The 27,110-nt window shown below is 44.8% G+C and overlaps 1 protein-coding gene across 1 annotated transcript in view; it reads right to left on the minus strand.

The window, feature by feature from the left end:
- Nucleotides 1–2,272: 2,272 nt before the first annotated feature.
- LOC8031263 (tudor domain-containing protein 7A) overlaps nt 2,273–27,110 on the minus strand; it is a 142,138-nt gene continuing 117,300 nt past the window's right edge. Inside the window, exons 21-23 of the mRNA XM_040212490.3 lie at nt 25,847–25,972; nt 18,299–18,434; nt 2,273–4,902 (exon numbers count right to left, since the gene is read on the minus strand). Of these exons, the coding sequence (XP_040068424.1) occupies nt 4,670–4,902; nt 18,299–18,434; nt 25,847–25,972 (495 nt within the window). The 3' untranslated portion in view covers nt 2,273–4,669. The remainder of the gene's footprint in view (nt 4,903–18,298; nt 18,435–25,846; nt 25,973–27,110) is intronic.

Consider the following 27,110-nt stretch of genomic DNA (forward strand, 5'->3'; position numbering starts at 1 on the left):
ATATTTCGTGACCTTTTTTTAGTCGTCATTAAAATGGTGAGGTAAGTACCGTAAATCGCGAAGCAGTTTACTTGACGTCCGCTTCCACTGGTGTCTTGGAAGATTGAGTCTACTGAGCGTGAATTCCTGCAGAGGAAATTTTCATTGATAGAATATGGACACGTCAATGAACATTTGATTCCTTCTTGGTAAGATTTATTGCGAAAGTCCGTTACAACCGCCGAACCGCATGTCCTTATATCAGAGAACAATTTATAGCCAGCCTGACATTCTCGCATACATCCGTTTGATGGGCCACGCTACTTGAGCTATACTTCGTTTCAGCTTAGGTCCAGACGTAGCCGATGCTACAAGCGCGAGCTCCGGGCTTTCAGCGTCCCTGCCAAGCACGCGCGCTCGTGCAGTGCAAGCACTGTTCAGGGCTATATGCTGGCGCCTGTAGCATCGGCATGCGTCTGGACTGAAGCTGAAACGAAGTATAGCTGAGCACAGCTGGCGGCGGCGCGAGCAACGTCACGAGGGGAACGTGATGGTGCTAGAGCCATCCCACTCACCCCACGGGTGCGTGTCGCCATCTATTGGTTGAACTAATGCCTTGTTCAAGATGGCTGCCGTGGGACCGCATAAAAGCTCGTGACTTAGCGCTACGATGTGTGGTAACGCGTTTTTAATAAGACGACGAAGTTATTGATGAAAATATTCGTATGCACTTTAATATTTTGCATGTCAATTACTTTACCCATCGTCATCGCCATCATTTTGAAGTCTCACCAACTTTTCCCGTGTAGCACCAACACACTTGGAGTGTGTTTCCACGGGTTGAAGTGCACTAAACTAGCCCGTCTGACAGGGGTATAAGTCAGGCTACTTGAAGGTTGAGTAGAGGAAGGCGTTGCATATGGTTTGGCAACAAGTGGCCTTGCACTTGCAGCCTCTGTTGATCTTAGATGATTAAGGTCTGGTCGAGTCGTGCTGCAATGGCAATGAATGCAGTGACCGTCACTGGGCACAGCGCTGCAAGGGATGTCGCTAGATGTTCGTCATTGATGCCTTGAACAGCATACTGTGTGTTGAGCATCAGTCAGTGCGAGAGTTCAGCTTCGCTAGGGAATAGTGAACGAGGCTCTCTCCCGGCAACTGCATTAGAGCGGTGACCTTGAGCTGCCACGGCAGAAGCGATCACCAAATTGAGCCTGTTCCAAGTTAGGCACTGCTGTCCAGAAAAAGCTTTCCAGGTAGCTCCTCGACCTCAAAACTTGTTGAGAGCGACTGTGAGAAGTGTCAAGGGCTCTCAGGAAGCGTGTCCTAGGGTCCACTCCAGCTCCTCAAACCAGTGGCAGGCCGAAATACCTCTATCGCCACTAAAAGTTAGAAGCAACGCGGAAAAGTCACGCAGGGTAGTCACCTGCACAAAAAAGCTGGTGCATGTTGGTATACGTTCAGGAACTGCTGTAGCAAGATTGTCAGTAGCTGCGTGGTCTACGCCGGGAGAGGCGACGACTCTTGCAAGCCTTGTCAAGACGAGGCAGGGTCGATGGCAGGGTGCTTCGGGCGATGTCGACCAGGAGGCGGTAGATGAGTTCCTCCTTGGATCCAGCGATGTCAAATTTGCAACGAGACAACTCGTCGCTGAAGTATTCTGCTGTAAAGCCGGCGAGGTTGCTTGGCTAGCTTCGGCCCAACTGAAAAAAGGCATGGGGGGCAGGCAAAACAAAAGATGTTGTTCTTCGGAAGAATTTGGCAGGCGGTGCGAGCGGGCAAGTGGCCTTTGGGTTCCTTGACATGGTTGGCTGTCGACTGCGCCAGATGTGAGATGGGTTGGTGACAGGGGCAGCGTTAAATGTTCATTAAAAGGTTCTAATAAACAACACTTATAAGGCAAACTCGTATGGCGGCTATGGCGGCAACAACACGTCGAGCGGGAGCGTCACCCAATGTTGCCAGAATTGCCTGGCTCATAATTTGTAAAGAAATTTTATAACTGAAAGTTTTCACTTTTTGGATTGGCATCTAGCTCTTGGTGCACAGAAGAGTTGTTCATTGTAAGTACAAGATGATCAATAAAAACCAAGAGTTGTGAGCCGGTGCCGAGCAACTTATTTTTTAGTGTGCCTGTGTCCAAGTGTTTTTCTTTTGGTGCACTGTAACATTAAATAAAATTCTCACTTTGCATTTCTTCCATCTGCCGGTGATCATTTCTGCGCTGATCCAAAACAGCTACTACCCAAGCAGGATTGCCAGCTCACCTTGGAGCTAGTAAGTCGACGGCACATACCAAGTTGGAATGCAGGTTTATTGTAAAAAAAAATTGAGTAAAGCATGGGACATAAAAATTGCACAGTCCCTGCTCCAAATTTGGCATCGCACCGCAGGCGTGGTAACACCCATGCAACCCAGCGTAATGACTTGTTATAGGAACAGCTGTCAGAGGTACCATTGCCAGAGCGGGCAAGAACTGCGGCCAGGGCAAAACAGCTCAGCCAAGGCCTCCCATTGGAAGCAAAGGACCAAAACACAATATAAACTTTCCAGACAGAAATACTAAACTATAGTATAAATTACTACCAAACATACCAAAGAACAACAGACCATGCTAACTTGCACAGAGCTACAAAACAGAGTCCACTGAGCTTGGAGAAGTCGACGGACTGCACAAGTCTCTCGGCAAAGCGACCCAAGTCGCTGCAGTGAAAAGCAAACCCCATCACAAAGCTTTCCACAAAATATAGTTTGAGACAACAAACCAAACTTCAGCTGAAATCTGTCAACTGCCCCATTATTGCACAAATGATGCACTAATAAGATTGCTCGCTAAACAAGACATATTATTGCTGTCAGGTTTCTTGTCTCAGGGTTGCATACAAAACAGCCATTTTTGGCAGTACCACTTAGTATTGTTCTGAGAGTTCTATGTGCCTTCCCTAGGAAAGAAACAAAATACTTGGAAGCCACACTGACCCTCCAGCAGTGTAACTGTGCACACTGACAGCTAAAACAATATAAACGTGAGTATGAAGACAAATCACAATTGAAATAAAAAGTACAAAACAGAGGACAAAGGCAGACATTTTTGCAGAGGAACCATGAATTTGAAATTTCAAGCATTCAGCACTTCATCAAAAGAAGTAATGGCGGGAAGTTGCAGTGCTAAAATATGTCAGAAACTCGCAATACATCATGAAACAAATTATTATGCAGGGCAGATATGTTTGTTTTAAAATCCCATGACTCAACCACCAAGTTCACATAGTATTTGCCAGCAGGTATTCCCAGCAAGTATCATCCTTCAGTGAGGTCTCCCATCATACTGGGCTGCATAGGAATGTTTGCTTTCCTGTACCTCAATGAAAGCGAAGAGGAACTGTGCAAAGTGAAGGTTGCATACATTATGTTGAAATTTATTCTTAAGCCTTTAAACTGTCAGTGAAAACTAATCAAATTTCACAGGGTCTGCATGATAAAAGGAAAACGCAAACAACTGAATACAGTCTGAGAATGAACTAGTGTTTTTAACAGTGGTTCTCAAGTGGGGTTCTGCTAACCTTTTGGGTTCCCTGAAGCCTCAGACCATCAGCCGAGCACTGAAACTTTTCTTGTTGATACTGGCTGCCCCACAAAGAATATTCGGAGGGCTGCAAAGTTGCTTCCTTCATTTACCCTTTTGCCCATTGCAATCCTTCAATGCATATAAAGTCACTTCTGCCAATCCCCCAAACATCTGTAGTTCAGTGGTTTATAACCTCAGAATGCATCAGCAGACAACCTCACATTAGGTTCAGATTAATTGGGAGCAAATGATGGCCTGAGATACCCTCACCTCAGCAAAGAGGCAAAAAAAAAAAAAAAGAAACATTGGAGGAAAAGTGTTAGTTTGATCAGCAAGGATTGCAACAACATTTGAGGCAAAACAAAGCAACGAAGAAAAGGCTGAGTCTTGGGAAGATTGCATCGGTGTACAAAACAGCAACCTGATATAGTAGCTCTAAACATTTTACTCGGAACCTAAATAGCAACACATGTTTCTTTGCAAAATGTCAAAACAAGTTATCTGCTTGATGTCTAAGGCCCGTTCACACTCTTGCAACCGAGTACGACCGAGAGAAACCAGACCGGTTTTTAAGCCTCTTGCGACATCTTAGAACCAGCTGCGCAGCAGCGCATCCGGTCATAAGACGTTGCAAGAAGCTAAAAAACCGGTCTCGTCTCTCTCGGTCTTACTCGGTTGCATATGTGTGAACGGCGCTTTACCACACTTTGTTATTTATCCAGGCTCCGCGACTATAACAACACAAAAACAAACTTGCCACAAACAAACTCTGACCACTCAAAGAGAAGAACAAAAGGAAGCTGCTCAAACCCAAAAGAGATTCCGTTTGCCGGACGACCTCCGCCGATCTCGGAAGCAAAAATGAAACACGCAGCAGAGTATCACTAGTTTCCCGGTTATCTCGGAAGCGCTACCACTTCAAGAGCAGAAATCAAAGTTCCTGCGAGACAGATTGCCTTTGTAGAACTCGAGAGTGAGCCACCGAAGGTGATGCAGGGTTTCTCCTAGAGACTCGGAAACTTGCAATTCTGAGCTTCTCGAATGCAACAAAAAAGACATTCCCCAAGTAGCTATACCCTCGCGAGTTGTCCCACAAGCTTTTGCTTCCTTCCTGAGGAGCTCCTAGGACTGGACAATGCGAGCGATGTTGCGCTGCACCAGGAGCTCGTCCAGCTGCACGTCCCTGTCGGTGGAGGTGTCCACGAGGCGCACCACCAGCCTGTGGGCGCCCTGGACGCCCGTCCGGTCGTCGGGCAGCTTGGCCACAATGCGGGCCACAAACTGCCGCTCCTGCACCAGGTTGCGGAAGTTGAGGCAGTCCACCGGGCTCCAGTCGCTCTGCACGGGCGCCACTCCTGCACAAACAAGTCTCCCAAATTAAATCTAAAATATTGCATCACAACTCAAACTAGCAAGTATTTTGTAACGAGGAATGCAAAAATCCGCGAGACACACCACTGCGCACTCATTGACAGGAAATTTTGGACTCTATTGATAGCTGGTTTGTTTGTTTACATTTTTGGTGCCGTTCAAATGGCATTTACCTGACAAAAGCACACAAAACATGTTTTTTCCAGACAAAGAAACTGAGACTGGCTAAGGAGCATCAACTTTCTCTTTTGCAGCACCGGGAGAGCCATTATCGCCTTTCAGCTCACGTTTCCTTCTGTGTCAACAAACATGTTTTTTTGGCTTTAACTAAGTGTTCAGGACATGTGGGTAGTGAAGATGCCAGGCGACCCTTGAAGGGGTCAATGCAATGCACGTGGAGCAAGTACAGTCTTAGCTCGCATTGCTTGTGGCTAACAGTCTGTGGCTAACAGTCGAAACGCGAGCAATCAAGTAGACGACAACTTGGCCCTCGTCATGTACTCGCCAAACGCTCACCGTGCAGACACAAAATGCAAGGTTGACCTCCTCAATGTCGCTCACGATGGTGAAGAGACCGGCACACAGTTGGTGGTCATCAAGAGCCGAATGTCTAGGAAATCATCCCTTCCCCACGACATAAAAGGACATCCCTCAAATAAAATCTCGTTTGTTGCTGGCCAGTTGTTGCGTTGGCTGCGTCATCGTAACAGTGGCGACGAGCATGGGATTGTAGCAGTCCTTCGCAGCAGTAATGGCCAGCAACACAAGACCACCGGAGTTAGATGAAGCAGTCGACAAGTAGTACGCCTAGAGGCTTTCTTCCGAGGCAATGGTGTGGAAAAGCGTGCCTTGCTCGTCGCATCACTGGGCACCAATACAATGGGCATCGTTTGTGGACGCCCCAACCCATGTGAATCAACCATCGAGGTTGTTGCCCCTTTGAAATGGAGTTTAAACTGAATGCAATCGCTCAGTCCTACAAGTTCTTCATGCGCAAGCAGTTTCAGAGCAAACCCACGAAGGACTTGGTCGTGGCCATTCGTCAAATAGCAGACACGTGCCATTTCGGCGCCATGATCGACCGGATGATAAGAGATAGAAGTCTGCGGCCTCCAAAATACAACAGTGCGTCTCCTAGAGAAACCACTCCTTAGAAGAATCGAAGCCGAAGACATTGCGGTTGCGATGGCTGAAAAAAAAAAAAAAAATGCGAAAGAGATGCAAGGCATCATGCAAGAGGGGGGGGCATACATGCAGTGGGAGGCAAGTGTCATTGGCCAAAGCGACAGGAAACCGAGTCAATGTGTACCAGATTAATCCCCAAGCATGCCGTTTTTGTCCAGCCCAGTGCTGCCATCAACGAGGTCGTATTCCAAGGCTTATTTTCGATGCTCCAACAGGCCGGGCAGCACGTCATCATGCCTCACCAAGAGAACAATTTGGATGCCAGCATCGAGGGATGTTGCGAGCAACAGATGACCACATCGGGCACATCGCCACCAGGGAATTTATACTTTTGACTGGGGCCGAGTTCCCATCAAAATGCAGTTGGATATCCGGTATCGGTCATCACATGGCCAACCTATGTACAATAGAAGAATGCATGGCCAAGGCTCAAAGATTCTCCAGCGAAGCTGACTTGCACGGACAGCTCAAGGTTTCGTTAGGAGAGCGCTCTTTGGAAGGACAGTTCTGGGGAGTCCCAACCTCTGTGGCCATGACCTCACCCGTGCGTTCAACCCACTGGAAATGAAGGTGAAGGTGAGCCTTCAGCCTCCAGTAGAAGTGCCAGATGCTTGCTAGATAAATTCACACAAGTGTTCGAGCCAGGACTAGAACTAATTGCAGGTTTGCCTGCTAGCCCTACAGCAATTCCAACGGACGCGGTCCCAAAGTTCTGTAAATCTCGTTTCCCATGCCTTGCGCTCAAAAGTAGTGGCAAGCATCGACCGACTAGTTGAAGCAGGAATTCCTGTTTCCTATCCTGAGAGGGCAGCGCGCCCGTAGTGCTCTGGTAAAGCGGCAGCATCCGATTTTGCAGAGATTTCACGGTCAACCAGGCGTGCCGCACAGAGCACTTCCACGAGTGGAAGATATTCTGGCGGCATTAATACAATGCCTGCGTCTCCGACTGGTGTGTTTACCGCGTGCAAAAAAGTGGTCCCTCGATTTCCGCCTGCTGTAGTCGTGTTGTCGCTGGTCCTGGCGGCGTCTCAACAGCTGTGGGGAATGTGGCCTGTTCTGCTGCCATTGTGACAGAGACGCCTGGAACGCCGTGACACCCAGGTTCGCCTGTGCTTTTTGTCAGGAACGACCAACCGCCCGCGACATGCATGACACTCCGGCTTCTGCGATGTGATTTGTTGCCACTTGGGGACCAGTTTTGATACATGGGCGGGACGGGACGCACACCGGTCAGAGACGTGCTCCAGGCAATGAATGCTGTGCTGCAAGCACAGGAGGCTCAAGGACAGGACGATGGAGAGGACCTTCTTGATGTCTGTGTCAGTTACGTCAGACCACACGTCGGACTTTGGGGTCGGTGCAGTCGTCCAACTCAAAACTGGCTTGGTCTATGCGATACAGAAGCTGGTTTGGGGCAATGATCGAAATTGTTTTCGAGTCGTCAAGGTTGATTGGAGCCTAACCGTCCGGGTTCAGTTCCAAGCAGTGCCTAATTCCGCCAGCTGCATCTTCAACTTGATTGTCTGCGTTAACAGCTAGGCTCCCACTTTGGTTTCATGCCCTTGCAAAGCCTGTAGAATCCACGGAGGGATCGCTTAAACGTCCTGCCTTTCACCCTTGTTTTGCTTAGACCGAAAAATTCTGCAAGAACAGTCATATTTTTCTCGCTAACTATTTATGGGCTCAAAATTCCGAAACATCACCCACCCCCATGAATTAACAGCGTGACTTCCGGTACTCGTACGTATGACGAGAGCTAGGAGCAGCTTCCAGCGGATTTATGAAACCTTGGAACGCGAGTTTGCCATGTCCGCAAGCTTTGTGTGCAATGTCGGTTACTGTGACATGCAAGTTGGTAGAGGGTTCCCGCGTGTTTATTTATGTTTCTTGCATCGTGAAACGCCAATCTGCCGTGCCTGCAATTCGTGGCACGAGTTTCATTTCATTTACTGACCTTAAAAGCATCTATTGGTAGATGCACTAGAAGAGGGGGGAATGACAAGAATGGGGGAGAAGTTGTGACTGATACAGATATGAGAAACTTAAAAAAAAAAAAAAATCTTATTCACCAACGCAACAACAAAAACGCCTAAGTGTACAAAAGAGGAAAACTTGCAATGAATTGCACACACATTATGGAACTCAAACAGTACAAACACTGAAGTTAACAATAATTAAAAAAAACGTCATGGACTAGCAGCTAGGTAAACAAAACAACTCTTCCTAACTATGTTTAAACAATATTGGGTCAGATAAAACCACAACATCACTGAGGAGACTATTCCATTCCTTTATGGGAATGGTGAAAACTAGGGGTGTGCGAATTGGGGAGGAGAAACCGTGACGCCCCAAGAGGGTTAACTTTAGAACTACACGGATGGGGAAAAGAAATACAATGACTCTGCGCTCGGCCGACATAACCGAATGCGGCGTCAGCGTTCGGCTGTAGTTTGTGTTCTCCGATGAGGGGGGGGAGTTTTTGAGGTGGTACTTGCCCATAGCTCTCAGATTGCGCAAAAAGGCAGACAAATCACGACACTTTGACACGAATCGAAGAACAAAAGGAAACCTCCCCGGAGCGTACAGTGGCGTTCGGAAACCTGAGTGCATGTGCGAGCCGAGCCCGCTGAATCCCCATTCCTCCTGCTTGCCACGGAACCTGACATATCCTTTATCTTTTCTCAAGGCCTTGCCGCAACGTAAATGCATCCCGACAGTGCAGCCGACCACGATCAAGGTCGGCAGCCATTGTTCCATACGGTGATACGGATGAGTGGAGAGCAAATATCGGGGATGCGGAGACAAAACCACTACGTGCTCGGACGGTGGCTAGAGCCAGCTAGCGATATATATTCATAGAAACTTTCATGCATTCCAGTCGGCACGCCTCAAAAACAAGGGGGTGCAGTGTGTACGCTAATAATTTCTGTAATCTTTTTTTTTGCACTACTTTGTCCTATATACGGGGGTGCGGCCCTTACACGCGATTATACGGTATACCAAAAAAAAAGTAAGGGTCCGAGAACGCTTCCTTGGGGCACTCCAGGGATCACTGGCAGCAGAGAAGAAACACTATTGTTAACCATCACTGATTGGGTTCTGTTGGTAAGTAAAGCCGATATCCAGTCAACTATCAAGGGGTCAATTTGAAGGTGACGAAGTTTTGAAATTAAACGCGCGTGAGGTACTGTATCAAAAGCTTTTGCAAAATCAATAAATGCAATATCAGTTTGCGCTCCAGCATGGGTGTTTAAGTGAAAATCACGTACAAATTCGAAAAGCTGCGTGTTACATAAGTAGTTTTTCCTGAAACCATGTTGATCAGGAAAAAGAAAGTTGATTTAATCCAAGTGTGCCATAATGTTCATAAAAATAACATGTTCCATCAATTTGCAAGACACACTTGTCAGGGAAACTAGACGGTAAGTAGACGGGTTGGATGCATCGCCAGATTTAAAAAATGGGCTTAAAGGGGCAGTCAAGTGGTTTTTGAGCTCGTGTTTTGATAATGACAGCTGAATTTAGACGCCTTAAGTATCCCTAAAAACCAAAAAGTATAGTCATACAGTGATTATTTATTTAATAAAAATGTAATTGAAGGCCGCCAAACCTCGGATCCATCCGAAAACGAAACCACTCTCATTGGTCGTCGCACGCTTATCAAAAGGATCTCGGGCCAATGGCGTTGGACGACGTTCCGTCGCGCAGTGATCCCGAGGTAGCCGCATCGGCCGAACCTCTTTGTCATTCGAGCTTCGATCATGGCGGAGTTCTCTACGCTCGAGGACCTGACGCCGTTAGAGGTTGAAGTTCTTCGGCGGACAGCCGACCTGAGGATGATTTCCTATGACGCCACTCCGACGTGCGATGTGGACGATAGCAGCGCTTTGGAGTCATGTTCGGGTTCCGAGGACGACGAAACGCAGACCTTTTCGGGCGTTCTTCGATTTGCGGTTGGGGCAAGTCGTAACCAAACCAACGTTTGACATCGCAGCGTTACCTCTGGTACGTGATGTCAAACGATGTCGCCACGTTGACTTTCGCCTTGGGAGAACGGGGGGAAGGCTGGTTCAGACATGTGCAACGGGCGCGTACCTACGACTGCGTCCGTTGCAACCGGAACGACCGCACTGCGCCGCGCGTACACACACCTGCAACCACTACAACAAGCGCAGCGGGTCGTCAGCACGGCGACCGCTTCTGTACGCCGCCGTCAGCTGTGTCAGCGGCCCCTCTAAAAAAGGGGACGCACTGCTACTCAATGCCGTAACAGAATATAGACAGACAGTTTTCTAGTCTAAAGCTTTATTATTTTTTCTTGATAGGCTTGCAGGGTACAGCGAATGAAAAAAATAAAATAAAAAGATGCAGCGCCGTCTTGGACGATCACGACTCTAATACACGACATTGCAATAGTACAAATATCGTCACACGCCTTTTCTACGATTATAAAAGACAATGTAATCTTAGCAGCGATATAGCAACGTAGAAATATGATTTCGTGATCAGATAGACGTTGCGAGCGTTCAGGATTGCTAACACTAATCACTTTTCTCCGGTGATGAAAACGCGTGAAAATTCGTATCCTTTATACGGTACGCGCCAGTAATACCTTGAACTTGAGCACACGCATGAAATGCGCCAAATCAGAAATCCGGGCGATGTTCGAGGACACAAATGCTGAGAAAGCACCACTGTAGTCGAAGTAAACAAACACGACGGCACGGGCGTTTCTGCTATCTTGAGAGTGCCGCCACGACATCGCCGCACGAGTAGGTGGATGTTCCCTTCTGCTGGGTTATCATAGCGAAACACGACGAAAATTCACAGTCAAGGATAGCGCTTTTACGCGGAACGATGAGCTTTCACCAGGCCGTCCATTCCGACGATCACCACCGACGCCACGTTTGCGGATAGAAGGAGCCGGCCTGCAACGCGCGGAGATACGTGCGCTTCCGCGCATCCCTGGGGAACGGGAAATTCACTTCCCGCGGAGGAAGGCAAATAGAAAACGTAGTCCCTTGTTTGTGAAACGATAATTGCGCTATCGCGTATTCTAAACTAGAAATATTTTACGTCTTGTGAAATTACCATGCACAACATATTTAAATGAACTGAAAATTGTTTTTTTAGCGAAACTTTAAAAAGACCGCCAACATTTTCAAACATACGATAATTTCATTGGTCCTCGCAAGTACAGAAAAGAGTCCGCACGTATTTTATTCCTGCGTGATTAATAGGCGTTTCTGCCTTCTAAAACTGAAGATACTCATTCACTGACACTTCCTTAACACCATCGCACCAAAAAGTAGCTTCTCCAAAAACCGCTTGAGTGTCCCTTTAACAATTGCAGAACGCCAATCGGGTGGAACACTTGTCGAGTCAAGACTTTGTTGAAATAGTTTAGAAAAAAGAGGGGATGCAAAACCTTTTATCATCTTAAAGGAGCTGTGCAACGATATTTAATTGGAATGTTTTTCGCTTGACACGAGCTTACTGGCACACCTGGGACTCAAGGATACTCACACTCAACGCCACTGGCCAAGAAACTCCTTTGTTGCGGTGTAATTTCAAGGACAAAAGCGATCATTTTCATTCAATCTCTCCTTTGCAAAATTTGATGACGTAACGTGGGGATCGCAGTACACCCAAGTGACGATATTTGAATGCGGTTCATAGATTGGACCCGAGCATTGCGTGGGCACTCAACTTGGGCTCGTGATAATTGCTAGCTCGAGAAGCATTCGGGTAGTGACCCGTGTCCAATCGCTGCAACGACGACAACAGCCGAGCCACAACAATGTCTGGAACTCAGCGCGTGTCCTGCGCTTTGCCAACCCCAGCGCGTGGCTATGATCAACACTGGCGGCATATAATCGGCTCCAGATCACGTGGCCGCTTGTTCTGGCTGCGAGTTGAGGGAGTGAACGCTGCTCGATTTTCTTTAATTTTTTTCTGGGACTTCTATTGCGTGGGGTGAAAAACGAACGCGTGTTTCATGGGTCATTAACGTTAGGGATCCGTTTTAAACGGTATTTGCGCAAAGTACAAAAATTGTTGCATCGCTCCTTTAAGAAACTTTCCTGGTGTGGAATCCTCACCCAGGGTACTGTTGGTTGGGAGTGTTTCTATTATCTTCATAATGCCATCACTACTAAATTCAATGGGAGACATAGCAATAATTGGGCGTTCAGAAATCGGTGGAAGGGCGAAGTCTTCCTCCTTGAATATGCTCGAGAAAAAACGAGTTGAGCAGGTGTGCAGCCTCGCTGTTGTTCACATAGCGAGAATCGTCCCCAATGAACACGGGGGCTCAGTACGGCCATGACTTTGATTGATAGCCTTTTCAAACTTGCGCGGAACGGAGAAGGAGCGATAACTTGGGACCAAAAGGTTTCTTCATAGCTTTCTTTCTTTCACTTTTAGCCCAAGTCGAAAACAGGCGATAAGACGACCAAACGCAATACTCACCACTCCTTTCAGCTTTCACAAACAGTCGTCTCTTTTTGTTCAGTAAGCGCTTTAAGTTGGTCGTAAACCAAGGTGAAAGGGCGTTTGACCTATTTTCGATTATGATTAATTGCGAGAGTCGGTAGCGAGTTCTCGCGTGTATATCCCACCATGAAAACCAATTTGCGGTGCCCGTCAACTGCACTATCAGTTATTGCGCTACATGGTTGAAGCGGGTGCCCTAGTTTTTATTGTTCGTTTTTTAAACTTTCACTGTCCCATTTTTAAAGATCACCCACCCAATATTTTTCAATATTAATCTCTTCAAAAAGGGGCGGGAGTTCAAATGGGATTTTACTCTAGTTTCGTTAACTGGTGGACTTTGTCGTGGCACTAAAGAAGTTCACGAACGTGGACAGTGTGCTCCGTGCTAGCCATCGTACAACCGCCCAACGTGGACTAATCAAATGCCAAAAGACCGTAAGGAGGCAAAACACCACCTGGCTAACCATCCACCAGTTTCTCTGGCCCCTTAATATATCAAGTGCCAATACAAAAATGCTCTGTCCTCATTCATGTTTTCGTAATGCTCGACTATTTGAATTTCCAAATCAGCGACACCGAGACAGGGCCAAAACTGGGACTTGCAATTGCAAGTTGTGCTAACTATAGCTTGGGAGATGCTACTAGTGGTGCAAAACTATTGATAGTACTACCGGCAGTATCTATAGTCGGCAGAAATCTGACTATCGATAGTAAAAAAAACTATCGATAGTCGACTATCGAAAAACTATCGATAGTAGACTATCGAAAAACTATTGATAGTCGACTATTGAAAAACTATCAATAGCACTATCGATAGTAGACTACCGAAAAACTATGGATAGTACCATCGATAGTAGACTATCGAAAATCTATCGATAGTACCATTGATAGTAGACTATAAAAAAACTATTGATAGTCGACTATCGAAAAACTATCAATAGCACTATCGATAGTAGACTATAGAAAAACTATTGATAGTCGACTATCGAAAAACTATCAATAGCACTATCAATAGTAGACTATAGAAAAACTATTGATAGTCGACTATCGAAAAACTATTGATAGTCGACTATCGAAAAACTATCAATAGCACTATCGATAGTAGACTATAGAAAAACTATTGATAGTCGACTATCGAAAAACTATCAATAGCACTATCAATAGTAGACTATAGAAAAACTATTGATAGTCGACTATCGAAAAACTATCAATAGCACTATCGATAGTGGACTATCGAAACACTATCGATAGTACCATCGATAGTAGAGTATCGAAAAACTATAGAAAAACTATCGATAGTACTATCGATAGTACCATCGATAGAAGACTATAAAAAAACTATTGATAGTTGACTATCGAAAAACTATTGATAGTACTATCGAAAAACTATCAATAGCACTATCGATAGTAGACTATAGAAAAACTATTGATAGTCGACTATCGAAAAACTATCAATAGCACTATCAATAGTAGACTATAGAAAAACTATTGATAGTCGACTATCGAAAAACTATCAATAGCACTATCGATAGTAGACTATAGAAAAACTATTGATAGTCGACTATCGAAAAACTATCAATAGCACTATCGATAGTAGACTATAGAAAAACTATTGATAGTCGACTATCGAAAAACTATCAATAGCACTATCAATAGTAGACTATAGAAAAACTATTGATAGTCGACTATCGAAAAACTATCAATAGCACTATCGATAGTGGACTATCGAAACACTATCGATAGTACCATCGATAGTAGAGTATCGAAAAACTATAGAAAAACTATCGATAGTACTATCGATAGTACCATCGATAGAAGACTATAAAAAAACTATTGATAGTTGACTATCGAAAAACTATTGATAGTACTATCGAAAAACTATCAATAGCACTATCGATAGTAGACTATAGAAAAACTATTGATAGTCGACTATCGAAAAACTATCAATAGCACTATCAATAGTAGACTATAGAAAAACTATTGATAGTCGACTATCGAAAAACTATCAATAGCACTATCGATAGTAGACTATAGAAAAACTATTGATAGTCGACTATCGAAAAACTATCAATAGCACTATCGATAGTAGACTATAGAAAAACTATTGATAGTCGACTATCGAAAAACTATCAATAGCACTATCGATAGTACCATCGATAGTAGAGTATCGAAAAACTATCGATAGTACTATCGATAGTACCATCGATAGAAGACTATAAAAAAACTATTGATAGTTGACTATCGAAAAACTATTGATAGTCGACTATCGAAAAACTATCAATAGCACTATCGATAGTAGACTATAGAAAAACTATTGATAGTCGACTATCGAAAAACTATCAATAGCACTATCGATAGTAGACTATCGAAAAACTATTGATAGTCGACTATCGAAAAACTATCAATAGCACTATCAATAGTAGACTATAGAAAAACTATTGATAGTCGACTATCGAAAAACTATTGATAGTGGACTATCGAAAAACTATCAATAGCACTATCGATAGTAGACTATAGAAAAACTATTGATAGTCGACTATCGAAAAACTATCAATAGCACTATCGATAGTAGACTATAGAAAAACTATTGATAGTCAACTATCGAAAAACTATCAATAGCACTATCAATAGTAGACTATAAAAAAACTATTGATAGTCGACTATAGAAAAACTATTGATAGTCGACTATCGAAAAACTATCAATAGCACTATCGATAGTAGACTATAGAAAAACTATTGATAGTCGACTATCGAAAAACTATCAATAGCACTATCGATAGACTATCGAAACACTATCGATAGTACCATCGATAGTAGAGTATCGAAAAACTATCGATAGTACTATCGATAGTACCATCGATAGAAGACTATAAAAAAACTATTGATAGTTGACTATCGAAAAACTATCAATAGCACTATCGATAGTAGACTATAGAAAAACTATTGATAGTCGACTATCGAAAAACTATCAATAGCACTATCGATAGTAGACTATAGAAAAACTATTGATAGTCGGCTATCGAAAAACTATCAATAGCACTATCGATAGACTATCGAAACACTATCGATAGTACCATCGATAGTAGAGTATCGAAAAACTATCGAAAAACTATTGATAGTACTATCGATAGTACCATCGATAAAAGACTATAAAAAAACTATTGATAGTTGACTATCGAAAAACTATTGATAGTCGACTATCGAAAAATTATCAATAGCACTATCGATAGTAGACTATAGAAAAACTATTGATAGTCGACTATCGAAAAACTATCAATAGCACTATCAATAGTAGACTATAGAAAAACTATTGATAGTCGGCTATCGAAAAACTATCAATAGCACTATTGATAGTAGACTATCGAAACACTATCGATAGTACCATCGATAGTAGAGTATCGAAAAACTATCGATAGTACTATCGATAGTACCATCGATAGAAGACTATAAAAAAACTATTGATAGTCGACTATCGAAAAACTATAAATAGCACTATCGATAGTAGACTATAGAAAAACTATTGATAGTCGACTATCGAAAAACTATCAATAGCACTATCGATAGTAGAATATAGAAAAACTATTGATAGTCGACTATCGAAAAACTATCAATAGCACTATCGATAGTGGACTATCGAAACACTATCGATAGTACCATCGATAGTAGAGTATCGAAAAACTATCGATAGTACTATCGATAGTACCATTGATAGAAGACTATAAAAAAAACTATTGATAGTCGACTATCGAAAAACTATCAATAGCACTATCGATAGTAGACTATAGAAAAACTATTGATAGTCGACTATCGAAAAACTCAATAGTAGACTATAGAAAAACTATCAATAGCACTATCAATAGTAGACTATCGAAAAACTATCGATAGTACCATCGATAGAAGACTATAAAAAAACTATCGATAGTCGACTATCGAAAAACTATTGATAGTCGACTATCGAAAAACTATCAATAGCACTATCGATAGTCGACTATCGAAAAACTATCAATAGCACTATCGATAGTCGACTATCGAAAAACTATTGATAGTCGACTATCGAAAAACTATCAATAGCACTATCGATAGTAGACTATCGAAAAACTATTGATAGTCGACTATCGAAAAACTATCAAGAGCACTATCGATAGTAGACTATCGAAAAACTATGGATAGTACCATCGATAGTAGACTATCGAAAAACTATCGATAGTACTATCGATAGTCGACTATGGAAAAACTATCGATAGTACCATCGATAGAAGACTATAAAAAAACTATCGATAGTCGACTATCGAAAAACTATCAATAGCACTATCGATAGTCGACTATCGAAAAACTATTGATAGTCGACTATAGAAAAACTATCGATAGTCGATAGTCGACTATCGAAAATCTATGGATAGTGCTATTGATAGTCGACTACCGGAAAATCATCGTCAATCTACTATCGGAAAACTATTGATAGTCGACTATCGTAAACCTGTCGATAGTGCTGTCGACAGTTTACTATCGATAGTTTTGCGACACTAGTAGTAGTTTACGTTGCTCCCTCTTCTCTTTTTCTCGCTTTATTCTTTCAAATGGGGCACCAACTAGCCCAAGCACTTACCATCCCAATTTTGGTTTAGCTTTCAGTGATGACGAAGACAGGAGTTTGGGCGAAGAGAGAGGAAGGGAGGCGAGCGGCGGTGCGGCAACTGTGTTCGCTCTAACAATGCAAAATTATCGATAGTACTATCGATAGTCTCCATAATAGCCAAAAATCTGACTACTGATAGTAAAAAAAAATACCAATAGTACTATCAATAGTCGACTATCGAAAAACTATCGATAGTACTATCGATAGTCGACTATCAGAAAACTATCGATAGTACTATTGATAGCAGACTATCGATAATACTATCGATAGTCGACTATCGAAAAACTATTGATAGTCGACTATCGATAGTTCTGCGACACTATCAATAGTTTTTCGAAAACTATCGTCAGTATGGATAGTCGATTTATCAATAGTTTTGCATCACTAGATGCTACGCACGGCGACGCTTGTGCCCTTGAGGCTTGAGCTGCTTCGCACTCTTGAAAGGAACAATGTGTGGCCGACAGAGCCGACTGCAAATGCTCCTGGAACTTCGACGCAGAGGCAGTCAGCACCAGAGCTGGTGTGTGCAGCGCAAGTCCGACGAGCATTGGCCAGCGACGCCCCGCTTGATGCAATCACTCAGACAGATAATCGTGGAAAAGCCCAAACTCACAGTACAGTCCCTCCATCATATCCTAGAAGGCGTCGCATGTCTAAAAACGACGCTGAAGACGCTAAAATGAGGGTTTGAAATCCATCGATTGAATAAGGAAAGAGTTAAAGGACACGAAAATCAAACAATTATTCTTGAAATGGAATGCTCATAGGCAACTTAGTACAAAGTTTGGCAATAATCAAGCTGTTGATCAGCTGCTGTCCCACCCTGGTGCCCCCTTCCATCCTACATGCAAGAGTTGGTTGTGGGCGGGTCAAAATAACCAGCTTTCCACATCTTTTGATAACAATCAGTCTCAGCACTGCTGCAATTGGTGTCCAAGGCTCCAATAAAGTGAGCGATGCCGTCTCGAAACCACTTGCATGAAAAGAGAAAGCCCAAGTGCGAGAAGAGCCAGGAGTATGTGCAACGGGATCCATGGGGGCCAAGCCAACTGAGTACTCACTGTCCAGCGAAGCGGGCACAGCCTGCACGGGCAGCTCCCTGAAGCGGCGCCACAGGGGCTGCAGCTCCGACGGTCGCATCATGCTGTAGTCCCCGTAGTCCACAAAGTACACGCTCGCCATCAGGGGCTCCTGGACCTGCACACAGACATTGCTTTTGACAAACAAGAGTTTCCTTACCATGTGTGCATCCTGCCATTCCTAACTCTGACCTTGAGGGAACTCCCACCAGAGTTGCCTTTCGCTCTGCTACAGTCACCAGCTATGCTGCCAAGGTGCCTCAACCCAATGTCCAAAGAGGGGCAACCAGTTATTCAGGGAAGGAAATGTTTCAATTTTACAAGGTCGAGGTACTGGTCAACTAGCTTTCGAGAGAAGGGGCTCGGTCGGGGCTCAGTTCTACTTTTGGGTGCGCTCACTCCGCGATTGTCCCAGGTCTCATTCGGCTACGATCGAGCACCCCACCCACTTGACAATGTCCAAAGTCGCAGTGAGGAGACAAAAGAACAAGTTTGGTTTACCCTATTTTCCCGCGCAGAAGTCATGTTTTCTTAAAACATTTCTCTTATATGCTACTTGCATGCTTTTTTTTTAATCTACGGTGTCATTTTTTTATGCGCTATCATTTGGTAGAGCCCCGTAACTATGTAGCCACAAGTGGTGTTGCCCCTTCCAGGAAGCACTGCCGTCACTGCACTCTTCTACACTTTTCATAACCGACTCGGAAAGCGAGAAATTTTACGGTTTCCCCAGAGCGGCTCCTTGCGGGTAGGCGAGACAGTGAGAATAAAGCTTTTACAGCCTGTGATTGACGTTGCCTAATTCGGCCATGGTTCCATACCTTTTTGCTTCAGTACAGTAACGCTGAAAGGTAAGTGGGCTGGTATACACCAACTCATGTTTACAAAGAAACCGGAGCGCCCCTAGCGGACGCCACCGGCGCCGCGCATGCGCTGCGGCCGGTGGGCAAGAAGCCCGCCGTCACCCATAAACAAACCGTTGAATTGCGTTGTTTTCACTTTTCGGCATCTGTGCTCTTTTGTGCTCTTTTTCGCTTTAAAAGTGCTCTTTTTCGCGTTGGAATTGTTGATTCTACGTCCTCTTAACAATGTCTGACTACTTGAGTAGCTTCAGCAAAATAAATGAGGCAAAACTTTGCGTGAATAATGCGACTTGTGGCGATTCATTTCACGTGGACACCGCAGAGTGGGCGCTAAAGCCTGACTCACACCATGAGATTCTCCTCGCTATTTTCAGTCGCGACGTCGCTCGGGCAGCAAAATGCGTGGACCGTAGCTGAGATGGTAAACGTCGATACTGAAAACCGCAAGTAGAATCGGGCATTACAAATCGGTGATGGCCACTGGTAACAATGATAAACATCTTCTTGTATCTACTGTTTACACTTAAGGGGGAACACTGGTCTTGGAGCTTTTTTTCTTATTTTATGACCAAACTTGATGAAACTGCACAAGCTTATTCAAATTTTTGTGCTGATTTCATATATTTGGTCATTTTCTCAGTCAGTAGCATTGTCCTCAAAATAATAAAAAACTTGCCTGCCTTTGTTTGGAAAAATGATAGAAAACAAACTGCTCAACAAAATATTCTTTTTAACATATGGCTAGATACTACGAAGTGTAGAGAATACAATGTTGGAAGCACTTTTAAGATAAACTCATTATTAGTGATTTTACCACACATTGAAGTTGAGTGCTCAATGCATGGCTAACAAGTAATATAGCAAAAAATCAAATAGAAAATTTTCTAGACTTATTTTAAAAAATCTGCTCTCAACATTGTATGCTTCACACATTCACCTATACACTTCAGGAACGGTTATATTTCTATCTGCTCTACATGCTGAGATATCCCTCCTGTAAATTTTCAACGTGTCCAAAAATTGTGTTTTGTGAAAACAATGTTTTAGAGTCAACTTCAATGCACATACAGCCCCCCGCATAGATATTATAAGTTGATTTATAGCTCAAATATTCATTCACGAAATTATTTTACCCCAACCAACCTTCAAAAGGGTTTTGAGGCACTTAGTTCTCATCGCAATTACTGGGTCAACGTTTGGTTTACAGGCCGCTGTCGTTTGATTGAGCTAACGACAAAAAGCAAACAAGTTTGAAAGAGCAGGCGACAGTTCGAACGTGTGCGCAATGGAGTGCGGGCAAGAAGCACCGCGTCCCGCGTCAACAAACCATTGGAATGTCAAGTTGTCGGCGCCTGTGCGAGTCTGCATACTCTTTTTCGCGTTGGAATTGTTGATTCTACGTCCTCATAGCAATGTCTTACCACTTTAATCGCCTGAGTGAAATTATCAAGGCTCGTTACACTGCTAAACTTTGCGAAAATAATTTGACGTGCGGCGATTCATTCGTGTGAACGCCGCAGAATGGACGCCAAAACCATGATGAGATTCTTCTAGATATTTTCGGTTGCGACGTCGCTCGTGCCGCAAAAGTGTAGAAGGTAGCGGCGATGATCGATGTCGATACTGAAATTCGGAATCGGGAACAGACCAAGCGTAACAACTCGGCGATGGCCACTGGTACCAATGGTCAACATTTCGTATCTACTATTTACACCGAGCCTCATAAGTCTTTTGAGGCCTGCAATTACTTCTTATTGCAATCACCGGGTCAAAGTTTGGTCTACGGGCCGCTTTTGTTTGAACAAGCAGACGACAAAAAGCAGACAAGTTCGAAACAGCAGACTAAAGTTTGAACGATCAGGCGGCCGTGTGAATTTGAAGACGCACTTAACCCGTGGGTGGCCCGGACAACTTGCTGGTTTTCTCTCGTTCATGGAACAAAACAAACACTTCTGGCGACCACAAAGTGTTGCCCGCACTAGCAATCATAGTTCGACAGCGTCTAGTTTACCCTTTTCATGGCTACCATCCACGTACTCGAACGGAGCGGGCAGAAACACACGAAAACTGATCTTCAAACCTTTCCAGACTCTTGGTAAAGTCCCTGCCGCAGCATTTTCACGAGAACGCAGGTTTTTTGTCTCGTTTCTCCGAAAAGAACATAAGAATGCATGTCTCGCACGGCGACTTCTGCCCACCGCCCCAGACCGGATGTGCGCCCGATGCGCCACCACCGCAGCATGACGTAGGAGTTGAGTTCGTGTATACGCACATTACAGAAAATTTTCTCGAGTCTTTCTTAGTTTCCGCGTGATGAGCAGTTTTTATCTGCCACACTCCTGCCGTGTTGCTACATCTACAAGGAAGGATTGCGGCTAGCCAACCTTTTAGCAGTACCCAAAGAAGCGTGTAAAGATTTTTCCCTGCGTGTTGATGCTCACATCGTGTCTGCAACTTGGCCTAGTGCTCCAAAGCTTGATTCACGAGTGTCTGGCATGTTAAACTTCCATTCCCTCGACATGTGTTTGCTCGAATAAAGTCGACTACCTTCTCGTTTTGCGCGTTTAGGTCCTTTTGCTGCAAAAGACTCGAAAGCCCTGGCTAGACAGCGCCGTGCTATGGACATTTCTCGTGAGTCGAAACGCTAAACTTGTTGCGCATCAAACGCCTGAACTAGCCGACTGTGCAAAACTCTCATTTTGGGTTTCCAACGCGCATAAAACGAAAAAAACTTATCGCCTGAACCGTGCAAAGAGGTGCGACTTATACACAGGTGTGACTTCTATCCTCACGAATAAAGGCGACTAGACGATGAACAGTGAACTGACAATAAAGGCTTAATCGGCGAACTTGTGCCAAACAAAATAAAGAATGGACGTCGAGACAGCAGAAAGCGGGTGGCAATTTGGCAGTGTAAAAGCAAGTGAGACCGACTCGACAAGGTCCTGCGCAGCTACTTATCTAGTGTGCGTGACTACCTTGAAAAATCGGCAAAGAAGCTTCGACATTCAAGGCACGCGACGCTCGAGAAAGCAGGACGAAATGATAACAGTCAGGAGCACACAAATCTTCTAGAAGTCCGTGACCGAGCATTATATGTGTACTCCAAAACGCACCTCGCGTTATATTCGGAATCGAGTTCAGCCACGAGGCGCGCGAGTTTAGAGAAAGCCAAAGGAGAAAGCCATCCCTCCGGCTCAATGCAAAATATCTGATGGGAAATGAAGTGTGGGTGTGGAAGGGAATTTATTAGCTATTGGGCCACGTGAAGGGGCGAATAGAAAACATAAAAAAGCATTTTTATCGCTTTTGTGTTTGTACAACGCGTGCACGCCATGCGGGAATACGGGCACTGGCCAATAATTTTGAGCCAAGCCAAGCCAGGTCAAGTCAACACAAGCCAAGCCAAGACCACCAACCGCGTTTACACAATCATGCAACACGAGGCCCACGAGGCATTTGTTTATGCAGAGGGACCAGAACAAGAAGTGTGATCGTGTATCGGATTCAGGAGTCTTTATTTCTGCCTGCGCATTGTTTAGTTTCTGCTCTAGAGTGATCTGGTGTTTGTGTGTTGGTGCTTCTGCTTCGTGCCTTGTTTGGATTGTGGGCTGCCGAGGAGCTCAGCTCGCAGGGAAGAAAAAGGAACTACCAGACAAGCAGGTGCCGTGCTGCTGCTTATCTGCGTAGTCGTAGTTGGCAAGTGTATTGTAAACGGAAGGACCTGAGCAGTGAGGATGAGTGCAGTCAAACCATAAACTGACATTTCTTCTATTTCCATTGACTTTTCACATCTGCTATGTCCCCGAGTGCGAGAAATTGACGCGGCCTCGGTTCGTGTTATAATAGTAATATCTTTTTTTTTTTTTTCTTTTTGAGGGCATCAAAACCTGCCCTCGCGTTATATTTGTGCAAATACGGTAAGTCCGATGGCACCACCCAGCTGGTCACCCAATGGTCAGCGGAGGAGGCCCGCCAGCTAGCCCGCCTTCGGATTAAGGACCAACAATGTGTCGACGCTGACCGGTACAACGTTCGTCGTCGCAGTGTGGAGTTGGAGCCAGAAGACAGGGTGTGAGTGCGGGCACCCGAACAAGGTAGAGGGCCTTAGAGCGATCAACTGGTAGCTGAAAGTGACCCCCGATTGGCCGCCGCCACGTTGCACATTTCTGACCACTACGCGACCGTAGAGTTTTACGTCCAGATTTTATCGAAGTACAGCGCACAAATAATTGCTTATTGGTCTTTATTAACGGTACCGACAAGATTAGTTATGTTTCGTTTGTTTCAAATCCGAAATGTGCTTTTACTACAAAAACTCGGGCAGTTTCGCAATGCATCCACTAGATGCTGTCGGCCGCAGTGCTGTATTTTGGGTGTACAGTCAAACCCACTTATAGCGAATGCAATAGTTGCGCAAAAAGTAGTCGTTTCATCAGTAGTTAGTTATATCTGGACTTACCTTTAAAACACGTCATAAACAAGCATAATGAAGCTCGTACTGGTAGCTTCAATCTGCCAGTTCATAATTTAAAGAAACTGTTTGCACGATTCTAACAAGCCCCCAATTCTAACGCACAGGCAGATTTAGCTTTCAGATCATCGAAAAGTAAATTGCTGCCGATTCTACCACACAGGTAAAATAATGAAGACTGACCACATAGTGAAAAGACGGTGAGAGTGCAGGCGAGCTGGTGGTAGCTAATCATGTCGTATTACACCTGAGACTGCGGTGGAAGAAATCGGAAGAACTTTCAGTAGAAGGAACAGACACAGAGAACGTCTCCTCAGGTGTAATACGACATGATTAACTGACCACATACCTCATAGAACAGAATTTATGAAACGCATGCCAACACAAAAATAAATGCCGTGCACTAGTCCGACGATGGTTCTTCCCTATCCCCAGAGGTAATGAACACTTGCTTTAATATAAGCGTTTTAAGTGCCGCACTTCCTGCGCACGTACGAGAGCACGGCCGTCGCCTCTAGCAGGGTGATCTTTCAAAGAACACTTTGCGAGCTCGTCGGGTGGCTGGGATTGCGAGGCCACGCAGTGCTGCGCCGTTATCTTTTTCCGTGAGCGTGATGCCCTTTCGTTCAAATAAACCCTCCTAGTGTTTTTTTTTTTTTTTTTTTTTTTTTATTTTAGAACAAGAGACTTTTTGTAGATGCAAGAAAATGTGCATGATACGGACCCCAAAATGGTGAATGTAAACAAAGATGGCGATGGGGCTAGCCACCTTCTACCGAGCATTGAGCGTTGCAAACATAAAAGAAACGAACGCAGCTGACGCAGCATGGCATGAGAGTTGACTCCTCCTCTTCTCATTCCCCCACAATCGGCGTATTGCTTTTGTAGTTTTGTTTCCTTCCCGGAGAAGTATGTTGCGCGGCCGTACAAATGACCTGAAACGTCTCCCGCAGTGCCCAAATTCTAGCTCTTTTTTTTTTTGCGAAGGAATTGTTTTTTTTTTATTTTTTGTTTTTTTAAAGCGGACTTTGAGTGTTTGTTGTAACAGCATGATGCATTGAAAAACCGTAGTTTTATCTGGACCAATTTTAATGGGTAGAGCCTTGATTTCGTATATTTTCTGAAAGCTGGTCGTTATAACCAATAGGGTGTTATATGTGGGATTGTTATAAGTGGGTTTGGCTTCAGAGCTAGACAACAGCTGCGTTCGATTTACTTACACCTCCTGAACCAGTGCAGAAAACTGTAGGGCAGTCCACTTCCAGTATGTGTATTTACAGTGCTCTACACTCTTCTGCACCGGTGTAGGAAATGTAAGTAAATCAAATGCAGCTACTGATCTCTGGGGCTAACAGCATTGAAAAAATAGTTTATCGTGTTTTTTACAGCGATTGCGATACAAATGTCAGCTCAGTTTTGCTAAAAGCCTCAGGACTTGGTACAGTCTCTTGTCTATTGGTCAAAATTGTACAACATGGCGGTGGCCAAGTGGAGGTTGCTTTTCCCTGGTGAAGGGCATACCAGTTTTTCGCTCTAAGCCCCCCTACCTCATTGGGACACCCATTTGCCGCCGCGGCCTCAGCGAGAAACTGTTAAAACGCTGCTCTGGAGCCCACAAAGTCATTTGCCGCCTTGGGGACTTGAACTACGAGGTGTTCCCCAACGGAACCCGACCATTAGGACGCCGCCAGCCACAACCCGAAGTCATCCACGTAGTTCGACTCAAGCTGTTCTACGCGCGTTAGGATTGGGACACTGCATGTTTATTTTGTCCGTACCATACATGGGGGCCCTTTTCCTTTTCTGTTACATTGGGGCCCTTTTAAAAAGGGGGATAATGCCGCGCGCAGGGCCGAGCAAGCAGCGCTCGGTCACAGAATTCTAGAAGATTCGCGGTTATACTTATTCAGGGCGTAACACTCATCATTTTGACGCACACCAGATAAGGAGTTACCCGTGAGCTTGTCGAGTTTGTCTCGCTTGCGCTTCATGTTATGCCGCCCACTTTTCTGCTGTTTTGACGCCCATTCTTTATTTTGATTGGCAACCTTTCTTTTCAATTCATTATTTACAGCCTCTTGGCCTTACTTGATGGCAATACGACAGTCGGGCGATGGATCGGACACAATAGTCCACAGGTCCATAAAGCCCAGTAAGGTGAGAAGGAGCCAGCCACAAAGACCCAGCACGTACCTGGTGAACTAACACTCGGTACCAGCACTTGTCGGTGTGGCAGCCAGCATAGAACCGTCCTCTGCGTAGAAGGGCTTCTGGCAGGCCTTCGGGAAACGCGCTGCTGCCTTCAGCGGCGTAGAAGGCCTGCAAAAATGGGGCAACCAGTCACAGGTCAGTTGCGAGCTGGGGTTCTCACACTCTATAATCGCAAGAAAATTTCCTACGTAGCGCCAAAGAAATTAAAATTATACAAGGTCTATCATACCAACAAAGACTGGAAAGCAGAGAATGTCCGTTGAAGCAGGGAGTCTTTTCTGACACATGCCGTGAGATGGTGCAACAAGAGAGGCCGCAAAGCGCGCAACCGCTCCCTCGTGCGCCAAAGGTGTGCTAGGAGACCCGGGATGGCTCGGTCGGCAAAGCACTGGGCTCACAATCTCCGAGTGGCGAGTTCAAATCCTGCCGGGGGAACTGGAATCGATTCCCTACAGGCGGTCTTCGTCACAGCCGACTGACAAAGCCAAACTCCATGACACACATTGTATGTTAAAAGAGCCGTCCTGTGTGAATCCACGGTAGTCAGAGTGACAACTGGGACACCCTATCGAACCCCAACACATCGCTACATATCTGCTTCTACCAGCACCTAACAGGTCTCCAATGTCTGCTCGGAGCTCACTTCTTTGGTACTCGGGTGGAGCAATGGGGCCGTTTGCTGGGCATTCCTGAACAGATTACAGTCGAACCTCGATATAACGAACTTCAATGTAACGAAATCCTCGATTTAACGAAGTATTTTATTTTTCATAATTTCTTGCCCATAGACTCCATGTATTTTTAGTCTCTATATAACGAAGTCTATTTTGCTGCTATTTTCAATATAACGAAGCGCCATTGCCATAGAAGGCAATAAATAAATAGACTCTAAAGAACAACTTCGCAAAAAAATTGTGGTTAAAAAAAAATTATGCGCAAACGCGAGCGCTTGATAGGTTCCTTCACGGGGACAGGCCTTCCAACGTTCCTAGTAGGCTGCCCGAGGATGGGGCGCCGGTAGCGCCGGCGAGGCATGCGGCAAAGCGCATTCCGCGGGGCTGGCCAGAAAATGCCGAGCAAAAAGTTAACACGGCATAACAGCATCACCACTGACATTCACTGATCATCATAGTCCACTGTACCGCGGGTAGCGCGGGAGCCAACTTCAGTGGGGGAGAGCGACGTAATGGCACGACCGCACGGGCAGTGCCATCTAAAAGAAGACCGAGAAGACCGATTATCGTCC

The sequence above is a fragment of the Ixodes scapularis genome, unplaced genomic scaffold, assembly GCF_016920785.2.
Source record: "Ixodes scapularis isolate PalLabHiFi unplaced genomic scaffold, ASM1692078v2 PGA_scaffold7__128_contigs__length_106722199, whole genome shotgun sequence".
In the NCBI taxonomy this organism is placed as follows: domain Eukaryota; kingdom Metazoa; phylum Arthropoda; class Arachnida; order Ixodida; family Ixodidae; genus Ixodes; species Ixodes scapularis.